This window comes from Exophiala bonariae (assembly GCF_035927105.1).
Source record: "Exophiala bonariae strain CCFEE 5792 chromosome Unknown scaffold_27, whole genome shotgun sequence".
In the NCBI taxonomy this organism is placed as follows: Eukaryota; Fungi; Ascomycota; class Eurotiomycetes; order Chaetothyriales; family Herpotrichiellaceae; genus Exophiala; species Exophiala bonariae.
The window spans coordinates 120,033-132,732 of NW_027042502.1; the positions used below are offsets into that span (position 1 = coordinate 120,033).

Here is a 12,700-nt window from a genome sequence, read left to right on the forward strand (position 1 = left end):
AACTACTGGCTGCACCACCGCTCCTCAAGTCGGCACAATCTACGGCCTGACTCGTTGGCCTCCCTTTACTTGGCGATGGACGACTTTACCTCCCTCGAGCTCCTCTCCCTGGTATCCAAAGTTACCTCGGAGCTGCAGAACCATCTAGGAATCAACGACAAAACTCTCGCCGAGTTCGTCATCGACCAACATGAAAAATGCGGCGGCAAACTGCCCGACTTCAAGGTGGCTCTGGCTGCCATGGGGGCAGAGTTCCCCAACAGTCTGGTGGAGAGTATCGACAGACTGATCCTGACCATGCACCCCATACACAAGGTCGTCAAAAAGCAGGCAACAGCGCAGAATGGAAACTCGGATATGGACGAGCTCGACGCAATCGGACGGAAAGCGAGAGTGTTCAAGGGTTTATCGGTCCCGGATCGTGAGCAGTTATGGGATGACTATGAGGATGATATGGTTGGTCAGAAGGCCATTGAAGAGACTGGGCCCCCCATACCCGAAGGCGAGGATGATGATACATTTGCACTACTGGAAGGCCTTGCGAGCAAACCGAAGAACGGGACGGGGGGTACCTCTGCCCGGAGTAGAAAGAGAAGCAGAAGTCCAGACCGAGACGAATATTCTCGGGACAGAAGACCACGGCAGAAGAACTGGTCTCGAAGTCCAAGTCCTCCTGGGGAGAAGCGTTCAAGACGACATCGTCACGATGATAATGACCGCGAATACGACCAACGGCAAAATGGCCACAGAGATCGACATGGTGACAGAAGGAATGGACATTCCAAGAGTAGTCGGAGGGATCACGACGAGGATGAAGATGATTTTCGGAAGCCTCCACGGAGAGAAGTGGACGATAATCCGATTTTGTTCAAGGTCTACGATGCGACAATCAACGGTCTGAAGGATTTTGGTGCCTTTGCAAACCTCGATCATGTCAAAGGAAGTCCTAGTGGTCTAATTCATGTTTCGGCGATACAGGAAGGGGCAAGAGTCAATCATCCTTCAGACCTCTTGTCTCGTGGTCAGCAGGTCAAAGTCAAGGTTATCAAAATGGAGAACAACAAGATTAGTCTTTCCATGAAAGAAGTAGACCAAGTATCTGGTCAAGATTTGGTCCCCTCGAGGCGAATTGCATCCGGAGCCAATATGGAGCGTCTGGATGGTCTTCCGTCAGATGGTCGTTATGGAAATCTCAGTTCAAGCGTACCTGTCATAGAAGACGATTACAATGCGAGATCCAAGAAGAACAGAAAGCGGATGACGTCTCCTGAAAGATGGGAAATCAAACAACTCATCGCTTCAGGAGCTATCTCGGCACAAGATTATCCCGATATTGACGAAGAATACAATGCAGTATTGAATGGAGAAAGTCAATTCGAAGAGGAGGAGGAAGATATCGACATTGAAGTTCGGGAAGAGGAACCGCCTTTCTTAGCTGGACAAACCAAACAGTCCCTTGAGCTTTCCCCCATTCGGGTTGTGAAAGCCCCTGAAGGATCTCTCAACAGGGCTGCTCAAGCAGGCACAAATCTATCAAAAGAGCGAAGAGACCTGAAGCAACAGGAAGCTGCTGACAAGGCAGCTGAAGAAGCATCCAAGGTCGATCTCAACGCACAATGGCAAGACCCCATGATCAATCCAGAACAACGGAAGTTTGCGGCCGATTTGCGACAAGCACAGCAACAGACTACTCGTGCTATCGAAGCTGTACCCGAATGGAAGCGTGCTACCCAAAACAAAGACCAATCGTTCGGCCGCAGGACTAACATGACGATCAAGCAGCAGCGAGAATCGCTTCCCGTGTACAAATTCCGGAAACAACTGCTCGAAGCTGTGGAAACCAATCAACTCCTCATCGTCGTTGGTGATACTGGCTCCGGCAAAACCACACAGCTTACACAATATTTGGCCGAAGCAGGATATGCGAACCACGGTATGATCGGTTGTACTCAGCCTCGCCGCGTCGCAGCTATGTCTGTAGCAAAGCGCGTCTCGGAGGAGGTAGGTTGTGAACTTGGTCGGGAAGTGGGCTACACTATTCGTTTCGAGGACCGCACATCCCCAGACACCAAGATCAAGTATATGACTGATGGCATGTTGCAAAGAGAGATTCTCTTGGACCCTGACTTGAAAAGATATCAAGTGATCATGTTGGATGAAGCTCACGAAAGAACAATTGCCACTGATGTACTTTTTGGATTGCTCAAGAAAACATTGAAGCGACGGGCCGATCTGAAGCTTATTGTCACTTCAGCTACACTAGATGCCGACAAGTTTTCCGAGTACTTCAACCAGTGTCCCATTTTCTCCATTCCCGGTAGGACGTTTCCCGTGGAGATAATGTACTCGAGAGAACCTGAAGAGGACTACTTGGATGCGGCATTGACTACGGTCATGCAGATCCACCTCACTGAGCCTCCTGGTGATATCTTATTATTCTTAACGGGAGCGGAGGAAATCGACACTAGCGCCGAGGTCTTGTATGAAAGAATGAAAGCCCTTGGCCCATCAGTACCAGAGCTTATCGTTCTTCCTGTTTATTCCGCCCTGCCCAGCGAAATGCAGAGCAGAATCTTTGACCCAGCTCCACCAGGAGCTAGGAAAGTCGTCATTGCAACCAATATCGCTGAGACATCTATCACCATTGACCAGATCTATTATGTGATTGACCCGGGATTTGTCAAACAGAATGCCTATGATCCAAAACTGGGTATGGACTCATTGGTTGTTACTCCTATCTCGCAGGCTCAGGCGAAGCAGAGAGCTGGTCGAGCTGGTCGAACGGGTCCAGGAAAATGTTTCCGTCTTTATACCGAAGCTGCATACCAATCTGAGATGCTTCCCACGAGTATCCCGGAAATTCAGCGACAGAATTTGGCTTATACCATCCTCATGCTCAAGGCTATGGGCATCAACGATTTATTGCACTTCGATTTCATGGATCCACCACCCACAAACACCATGTTAACTGCACTCGAAGAATTATACGCGTTATCAGCACTTGACGATGAGGGGCTACTTACAAGGCTAGGTCGCAAGATGGCTGATTTCCCTATGGAGCCTGCCTTGGCCAAAGTCCTGATTGCGTCGGTCGATATGGGTTGTTCAGAGGAACTTCTTACCATCGTGGCGATGTTGTCCGTTCAAACTGTCTTCTATCGTCCCCGAGAAAAGCAACAACAGGCAGACCAGAAGAAAAGTAAATTCCATGATCCACACGGTGACCACCTTACACTCCTCAACGTCTACAACGCGTGGAAACTGTCGAAATATAGCGATCCTTGGTGCTTCGAAAACTTCATTCAGAAAAGACAAATCGGCCGAGCAAAAGATGTGCGACAGCAGCTTGTGTCTATCATGCAGCGGTATAAGCATCAAATCGTCTCTTGTGGACGCAACACAATGAAAGTCCGCCAAGCACTATGTTCAGGCTTCTTCCGGAATTCAGCACGCAAAGATCCCCAAGAGGGATACAAGACGCTCATCGAAGGGACACCAGTCTACATGCATCCCAGCAGCGCCCTGTTCGGCAAACCAGCTGAGCACGTTATCTTTCACACTCTTGTCATGACCACTAAGGAGTACATGCATTGTGCGACTGTGATTGAACCAAAGGTATGTTCCGTCCGGCTATCTTGTGGCCACTTTCGATCCTTTACTAATATTTATTGCAGTGGCTCGTGGAAGCAGCTCCGACATTCTTCAAAGTCGCCCCGACTGATCGATTGAGTAAGCGTAAGAAGGCTGAGAGGATTCAACCTCTACATAACAAGTTCGCTGGTGAGGACGATTGGAGACTTAGCTCGCAGAAAAGGCAAGGTAGAGGCGGTGGTGGTGGTACTTGGGGTTGAGACTTGCTTCTCCCCCACCTTCTCATCCAGCTCTCGCAAGGATATCTTTGCACAAATTTATACCCATGAATCGATAGCGTATGGCCATCCCTCGACCCAATCATGAACTCCTTCCCCTAGATCGTAGGCACCATGCCTTAGCTCATGACCGTTCGCTCCAAAACCCGAGGATCCCTCGATCCCACCGCACCATGGTCCGACATCTCCTTGAAGATGTTCTTCACCGGCTTCAGCACGGGCGGTGCCTGCACCGTATCCCTGGCATTCAAGCCCCTCGACTGGGCCGTGCGCCCCTGACCGACAAACCCACCACCCCCTCTGGCAACACCGGCCTCCGCCTCCTCCCTTTCCCTCGCTCTCTCCTCCTCCCGTCTCTTCCGCTCCAACACCTTCCAGGGATCGCCCTCGTCCGCGACCTCGCGCCGCCGCTTCTTCTTTCCCTTGCCGCTCTTCCCGGCCATGACGCCACTCTCGACATCCACGCCCAACCACAACAGGCCCTCCTCCTCCCTCTTCTCCGCGTCTTCGTCCGCGGCCTCTTCCTCGCGGTCCCGGATCTTCGCCTCCTGCGCCCGCCAGTCCCGCTGCATGCGCGCCAGCCGCTTGTTGTGCTTCGTCAGCGGCGTCTTGATGTCCAGTCCCGGCACCGTGTTGCGCGTGCTGTGCTTCGGTACCCCAGTCAGCGGCAGCGATTGGTCGACCCGCAGTGAAAAGTCCGAGAGGCGCTCCCCTGGGAGGATCTTGGGGAGGGCATGGCTTGGTGCAGTCGCGGCGTTGGCAGTGGCGTGAGCGGTGGAGGGCGACTCTTCAGTTTGCGTCTTGTTCCCTCCATTGTTCGTGTTGTCCTTCTTATTATTATTCTTCTTCTTCTTCTTCTCCTGGCGCAGTCCGTCGTCAAGTCCACTGCGCACCCGCTTCCCCTCGTTCTGGAACGCCATCAGTCGCGCGAATGCCTTGGGCGTGTCGTCCTCGGCGCCTTTGCCTGATTTACTCCGTTTCCTGCGCCGTTGGTCATGTTTCTCCGCTAGTTTCTCTTTGCGCTGCTTATCTGACGTGAAGATCGATTCCGATTTCTGGTGCACCGATAATGTGCGGGCGCGCGCGTTGGGTGCCAGGTTGAAACTGCGGTAGGAGGTGAGCCATCGGTCAGACTTGAAGGGGGGTGGAAGGCAGGTTTGCAGGGGGTTCAAACCGTCAAGTTAGATACGTACTTTGACTCATCATTCTCGCGCTTTCTCTTGTGTTTGTGAGGCATCTTTTGTACTGTACAGCAGTGGGGTGTTGGTGCTAGACCTTGGTTGAAATTCTACAAACTAAGGTTCAAATGCAATAATGGAGAAAAAAGTTCAAGCGAGGCTCTGCGTGCGGGGAAATATTTGCGAAATCTTACCCCGCACTCAGCCTTGTCTGGTACATTAAATTAAGACACTCATCTTATGAAGCAGCCATTCTTTCTTGCACTCAAGCTACACATTTGCAAAGGAATTGCGCACTGAAAATCGGGACATCTGGCGTCCTACGTCAGCTCATCTATAGACTCTAGCATACGGGCTGGCAGCTTCAGAAAACTGTTCATCAGGCTGAACCTTGCAAGGGGGCTTGACACCTGGCTCAAAGCGGTCCCGAGACACTACCCGATTGCCGTTCGATGTTGCTATGCAGGACTGTATCCCGCGGTAGCACCGTCTAGTGTCGGGCAGAGCTTACGGCGGTGGTCGCCTTCTCGCTTGACGCCTAATAATGACTGCTGCCTTAGTGGTGCCCAATCGCCCGCTTCTTAGCATCACTCGTCCCATCAGGTGATACCTCGGCTGGCACCTCGGTTGCTTATTTTCGGTCTCGATATCCATTGTCAATACCTGCTGCTTGTGAATCAAGTCGCTGCTCAGGCAGCAGCAGTTGAGAAGTCTGCACTGCTAGCATCGCTCTCCAGAGTGGGATGTTGGACGCTAATTCGGTGCCAATGCTGTGACTTGAGCCTCAGGCAGTAAAGTAAATGCTGTTCTACAATCCATTCGGAGGCTACGAGCAGATATTCGTCAACCATCTACAAAGGTCTCTAACTTAAGTAGCCCACTGCCATCAGTTTAGAGTCAAAGTGTCAATTGGCAACAATGTCGTCCCCCAAAACACGATCTCACGACGATGAGATAAATAGAAACACTGTCGACAAATGGCCCCTCCCAGTTCGCTCAAAAACGAGAACCGCAGCGACTAATAGTGTTAGTCTCATGAAAAACACCTCAAAGAGCGCAGCTGATGACGCAGTGCAGCCAACGCCAACGAGGCCTCAAATCGTGAATCGCGGCTACCTGAAAGTCCCTTCTGACTACGCCGAAAAATACGATATAGTCAACGAGCCAAGCGCAATAATGGAGGTATTCAACCAGTCTGGAAACACAATTGAGAAAATTAATCAGCCAGTACAAACAAGGATGATATTCACGAAGGCAGAACAGACGATATGGATAGACGGGCCCACAGACGGTGATACGCTGACAGTTGATGACCTGCTTTACCTCAAGACATTCAAACACCATGATAAGGATAACGAATTGTGTCCCTATTGTAAGGTCATACATAAAAGCAGGTCTGCTTACCCAACGGATACGAAGCCCGATTACTGTCTGTGTAGGGAGTGTATCAACGAATACACTTCCACCATGTACTCCCTCGACCTCTGGGTACCAAGACCAGTTCTATTGGAGCATGATAACTGGAGGCGAAAATGCGTGTGCGTCAATAGGAAGCCAGATAACTACAAAAAGTATCTGACGCATCTGTGCAACGGTTATCCAGCAATTGCATACAAATCGCGCAGAGTCCAACCTCGCAAGAGCAGATCTCACCCTTCAGATTAGCACTTCGTGGCTGAGCATGAACGTTGGTAGTGATTTTTACGAATGTGCTGTGGGTTACACGACCATCGAAGCCCGTTTGTTCATATGGCGTTGAGAAAGATCGACTTCAAAGCACTGATGAGGGTTTTCAATGAACTGATCGTGGCATGCATATTGTGTGAAATAGCAGGTCGGGCTAGAGATGTGATAACCACGTGATCGAATAATTGAGTTACAATGACAACCAACACTATTTAACTGGTCTTACCTAGCCCCGATCTGCAGACTTGGTTAAGTTAGCCAGTTATCCAAGACATGCAAGGTTCGAAACATTGATATGATACGTTATCGGGACTACGTTGCTCTACCTTAAGCATATTGGGCTCAGAAGGAAGTCAGACTACTCGAACATCTCGAACCGGCGCTAATTCTATCTCCTCAAAGCATTTCAGCGTCGGTATGCATTCTAAGCACTCCTCAGGACAGTTCTCGGCCGCGGGTCTGTGTCTCTGGTCACTCTTGCATATTTTCCCTCGAAAATCGGGCAGCAACATTTTGACGCCCGACATTAGCCTCAAGAAAGCTTCAGCCAATACGACCGGTAACCTGGGCTTCTGTCAATACATAAGTAGGACCTACTACCCCCTTCTGATCTTCCCTAAGCCTCACGTTCTGGGGATTGCTACACGACAATCATAAGCAACACCCCAACGATAACATGAGTCGCGACATGGTTTCCTATAATCACGAGGGTAGTCCTCTAGTTCCAGCGCCAGCATATACGACAAGACCACGCATCATCAACCAAGGTCACATGAACATTGATCCCAACTACAATGCAGACATTGAGATAGTCAACATGCCTGGAAGCACGATAAATCTTACCGGGGCACAACCGACCCCGGTTTCATCGGAGAGTGGGCCGCGAAAGCCCCCATCAAGTGGTCTTCTCCCAACCCCTGCTATTCCCACCGCCATTCCGCAGTCGACTGCCGTTCCTCGATTCTACTGTCTATCCTGCAAAGCAAAGTACTTTACTCAGGAAAAGCTGGACGAGCATGTCAAAGGGTATCCGAATTACTGCTCGGTATGCAATGCCTGTCGTAAGCCCGACGGGCGAAATTATTGTTGCTGGAGCGGTGGCTATCGGAATTTCTGGAGGAAAGGTAAGGGCGGAGCGGTTAGATGATTTTGCTTTGAGTCATTGAAGGCCTGCGGAAATATTATGCTATTCAATCCTTCCTTCGATGTCTCATGAGCCACCAAGCGCTACTATTTTCTACATCATGTAGTAATCAATCGCTTTCGAATGTTCCCGCTTTTGGATTATGTGCCTGTAGAAGCGTGTAGAACAATCGTTTATACTTAACAGTCTTCCGAATTCCTGTAAGTAGGAAGCTGAGCACCCTTCCAGTGTGGGATTCCTACCTGCTCATCAGCCTGACCAAAACAATTTCCATATCTAGCTCACATGATCAATTGGCGGGCCAGATACTGTACTGGAAACATTACGAAACGGTATCACCAGGCAGAGCTATTGTAAGCTTTGCTTCGTCCCCGACGCAGGTCTAGTGCATTCAAAGAAAACCGCTGATATCAGGCATGTTCAGTACTACGCAGGGACATGCTTGGCATGCATTGATGCCTTATGTGCCTCGCTTATAAATTCTCGGTGCCTTGGGCAGCAAAGTTGACGGCATTCTTCTATTTGTCTCGTTCGGACGTACGTCCAGTCCAGTGTGCCTTCAACTACTCCGAAATTGCTTTAGTTTTTGTATCGGCTATAGATTTCCGGCTTCAAAGAAAAGGATCATTGATCAATGCTTGCTCAGCCGTCTTGCAAGTCGAAGCTATCGTGTTTAAAAGTTCTGCCTTACTGTTCTTTTGGTGCTGCCGCTGGCCTACCGATTCAAGCCTCAGATACAGCCATAGTGCTGCCTATTCTAGATGGTCTCTTCCCAAATGTTCACGCCACATCTCCTTTGTTCTCCAACACGTCTCGTAGACCTGACTGAAGCACATCAAGGCTATATTCTCACGGCTGTCAGAGACTTCAAACATCTCCAGTCAGGTTGAGCGGGAAATGTGAACCCTCAAAACATGGCCCAAGACACGAGGCCGCAAAATCGCAACCTCGGTAAGGGATTCAGCTTCGCCAATCAATCTCGATGGATGGTCAACCAGGACGGGAAGACCAGCTGCATTCCGAATTTCTCCCATATCTTCATCAAGAGAAGGAAGATGTGAAGCAGATACCACGTTTTGGGAGTATCTCAAGTGATCACTTGCTGATGGCATGTCGAGGCATGGTGTTTCTGCTGATCAAAGCATCACATGCCCTAACATTTATGTAGTAACACTGATACCTAGCCAATGTTGATTGGAATATATTCAAAGGAAAAGAAGCCATGGTGAGCAATATGCAAGGTATAATCCAATCGGACAGGGTTAAGCATTGGGTTTAATGTTTGTTTGTGAACAATTGTGTTCATATTGTCATTGGCATTGTTTGATTGACTATTCGCGAATATTATATACCGAAATTGTGTACGGCGTGCCCCAGTGCCATAACGCAATAAGAAGACAATTTACGGTCTCCAGAGAGCGCCGAGGCTCGAGTCGATTGTTAGATTGCAACATAATACCCCTGGAGGGGCAAGTGCATGTCTGTCAACCCTCCCATCCGAAGGGACAGAGTAGAACTCGGGAGTAAAATCATGCCACGTGTCTTAGCGTACGTCCCCACCAAGTTGTGGCCGGCTGCGTGGGTTTCTCGATTTCGCCATCCTGAAGTCGACCAGACCATAAATCTATGTCGTGACTACGAACAAACTGTAGCTTACACGTCAGACAAATGAAAAAATGAGAAACTCAGAAATCAGAAGGGTTACTGACCTTGATACGGTGGATAATCTTCCAACCGATGATAGGAACGAAGAAGATCGGTATTCCAATGTAGGCAGAGATAAAGCTTGATGTATTCCAATTGCTCTTCAGGAAGACAGGGAAACCAACAATTAGAATAATGAATATGCAGCCAATGAACCCGACCCAGGCAGTGTAGGGCTGGAACGGGCCTTTCCAGGGAATGGTATCTCGGCTCACTCCTTGAGCTTTCATTGCGGCATGATATCGGATGTAGCACAGACAGAGGGTTCCCCAGGATAATAATCCAGCGACGGTGCTGAGAGCTTGTAACCAGGTCCAGGCTTGTGATGGACCACCCTTACCAAGACCTATTTAAAGCAGGTTAGTGATCGGCCAGCAACATTCGATCTTTCAAGTAGTATACACTTACTTAGATAAGCTAGTGGCCCAAACAACCAGACCACGCAGACGGCAAAATATGGCACACCCTTTGAATTGACTCTACCAAAGATTTGCGGCATGGAGCGATCAGTTGTCATAGCCACCAACATTCTTGAGCTAGTCCAACAATATGCATTTCCTGCAGACCATGCGGAAACAAGAATGCAAGCGTTGACGATTGAAGGCAGTACCTTAATGCCAGCTTCTTTGATAGCAATAACCCATGGCGAGCTGTTTGCGTTTCCTGTTCCTGAAACAAGCGCTTTGTTTCTTGGATCCACAATCATTCCGATAAGTAAGGAGCCAATAATGTAGAAAAAGCCAATGCGGTAGGCAACCTGCCGTGCAGCTCGAGGAATAGCAAAATGTGGGTCACCAGCTTCAGCAGCCGTAATGACCACAATCTCGACTCCAATAAAACTGAAAGATGCATTCACAAAGGCTGACAAGAAGCCTAAAAAGTGCCCTGTTGGGCCCTCGATACCGTGAAAATTTGTCCATGGACCGGGATCGTGCCAGTAGCGAAAGCCAATTGTTTGATGCTTCGGTCCACCTCCACATGTGATAACAAGAGAGACCAGAATTAGGCCCACAAAGCAGAGGACCTTGATTGCTCCACCGATAACTTCGATGTCTCCGAAGAAACGTACACTCATCAGATTGAAAGCCAGGATCAATGCCAAACCAATACTGATCACCAGGGCTGGTGAGATATCAGTCCAATAGCCCACAATTATCGCAGCAGCTGAGACTTCGGAAGCTATGGCGATACAATAGGCGTATGTGTATGAGATCGCCAGTGAAAACCCAACCGCTGGATCAATAAACCGAGTTGCCCAGTGGGGAAAGGAGCCAGCAGTTGGGAGAAGTGTTGCCAATTCGCATATACTTTGCATCATGCACCACATCACCGTCCCAACAATGATATATGCCAGGAACAGTCCTGCTGGGCCTGCCTTGGAATAAGCGGCTCCAATTCCGACAAATAAGCCAACACCGATACCACTGCAGAACCCAATCATGGTAACTTGATAGTTCTTCAGGCGCCGCTGGGTGGCACCTCGACCACCAACGTTTAGCTGGAGTTCGCCTTTGGCCTGATTGTGGAGCTCATCAAAGCCCTCATCTGGCTGGATGACATCCTCATCATAACGAGTCTTTTCCGGGGAATGCCCCTTTGAGGTTGCATTCACGGTCTCCATATGAGAAATGCTGCACGATATTAGATGGATGTGATTATGATTGTGGACCACTGGGTCTGAAATGGAGGAATGAAATTTTTCTATGACACCGAAATGATTTATGGATCTTGAGCCATGGTTCGTTTGAATCTCGGAATCCGATAGACTTCCGGCGTTGTGTGCCAAAGCCTAAAGGATCAACCCTCAAAAGGGTATGGCCACAGGCGAAATCTTCCTATCAAGTGGATAACGAGTAGCAAGCTTCGACTAGTAGGCTTGTTAGCACTCCGCATCTGCTGAGTGGTTATGATCGTTGATGGTCCATCTGAGAGGGCAGGACGCCGTAATATGGCATTTTGCGAAACAGCGGGGACCTTTCTCCTAGACCCTGACAACCGTTTCATTCCAGGTTGCTAGTGGGGCTTGCAGGTGTCAGCAGCAAACGATAGCTTGGAACTTGTGGTTCAGCATGTTCGATGCCAGGTTCTTGAAATGATTAATCCACGTAACTGTAGATTACTGTCGAGTAATGGGAGTCCATTGACGATGAAAGGCTATGAAGGCTCACTGTCGATCTCGGATCGAAAACCCCGGAAGGAACGGCACGCGGAGTTGATGGCAATTCTTCCGAATAATCACGTGGTCGGCATGCTCCATTTTACAGTATTTATATTCCGCGATCACGGAGTTGGCAGCTTCATTTTCCTCCATGTTCTCCGAGGCTGAAGTCACTCAAGCAACGCTTCCATCGAAGTCCGACAGGCATGGTGGAGACATCAGATCACCAAGAATCTCGAAGCCGTCAAGCCTGTGAGTCGTGCCGGTAGGTGAACTATCTTATTGGCAGTCCCATAATCCTTGAACTGAAACCTGGATTAGTAGGAGGAAGACGAAATGCCCGGGTGAGAAGCCAAGTTGTTCGCTATGTGGCCGACTGAAGCAGCAATGCGTCTATCTTCCAAGGAATCACTACAAAGGTCCTTCGAGAGTAAATAAAGCTTCAAGGTTGGTTCCAGCTTTATACTTAAAATATTATCAGAAGTTCTCACCACAGTAGTACAACCAGGAGCTCTTCCAGTGCTAGAATTCCGAATATTGAATCTCAGATTAAAGATATTTATGCTATACTAAAGTATAGTTTGCCGGATCATGCTAGATAAGGACACTATGCTGACTTCATAGCTCCATATCACAGCCTGTTCCCAGCAACGATGCATCGCCAAGTCATGCTGCATCAGCACCTCATCAATCTGCAGAAACCGATATCAGTCGGGGTGTTAAGTTTGATCTCCCTTGCACATCTCAATTTTCTTGATATAGCACTACTGATTCATCTCTATCAAGCTGCCATCCACCTATCGAAGTGCTGGAATTTGCAACCCAGGTCTACAAGACCAGAATTCATCTTCAACCGTTGCCGCTCTTTAGCCTGACAAACCTCTGCAGCCGTTTAGCCGTGGCCACACCGTTCGTTCGCTGGTCCTTCTCAGCCCTGTGTCTGAACTTCTCTTCTCCAAAC

The 12,700-nt window shown here is 49.1% G+C and overlaps 4 protein-coding genes across 4 annotated transcripts; 2 read left to right on the forward strand and 2 right to left on the reverse strand.

Moving 5' to 3' along the window:
• Nucleotides 1-75: 75 nt before the first annotated feature.
• Nucleotides 76-3,851, forward strand: LTR84_006958 (uncharacterized protein; the record flags this gene model as incomplete). Its single annotated transcript, XM_064850514.1, has 2 exons — nucleotides 76-3,615; nucleotides 3,675-3,851. The coding sequence occupies 2 exons, from the start codon at nucleotides 76-78 to the stop codon at nucleotides 3,849-3,851; spliced, it is 3,717 nt and encodes a 1,238-aa protein (XP_064702583.1).
• A 137-nt stretch (nucleotides 3,852-3,988) lies between these two features.
• On the reverse strand, nucleotides 3,989-5,106 carry LTR84_006959 (uncharacterized protein; the record flags this gene model as incomplete). Its single annotated transcript, XM_064850515.1, has 2 exons — nucleotides 3,989-4,973; nucleotides 5,063-5,106. 2 exons carry the CDS (start codon nucleotides 5,104-5,106, stop codon nucleotides 3,989-3,991), a joined length of 1,029 nt encoding a protein of 342 aa, XP_064702584.1.
• Nucleotides 5,107-7,409: 2,303 nt separating this feature from the next.
• Nucleotides 7,410-7,880, forward strand: LTR84_006960 (uncharacterized protein; the record flags this gene model as incomplete). The annotated part of the gene is made up of 1 exon (XM_064850516.1): nucleotides 7,410-7,880. The coding sequence occupies one exon, from the start codon at nucleotides 7,410-7,412 to the stop codon at nucleotides 7,878-7,880; it is 471 nt and encodes a 156-aa protein (XP_064702585.1).
• Nucleotides 7,881-9,562: 1,682 nt separating this feature from the next.
• LTR84_006961 (uncharacterized protein) lies at nucleotides 9,563-11,202 on the reverse strand (the record flags this gene model as incomplete). Its single annotated transcript, XM_064850517.1, has 2 exons — nucleotides 9,563-9,927; nucleotides 9,990-11,202. 2 exons carry the CDS (start codon nucleotides 11,200-11,202, stop codon nucleotides 9,563-9,565), a joined length of 1,578 nt encoding a protein of 525 aa, XP_064702586.1.
• Nucleotides 11,203-12,700: the final 1,498 nt, after the last annotated feature.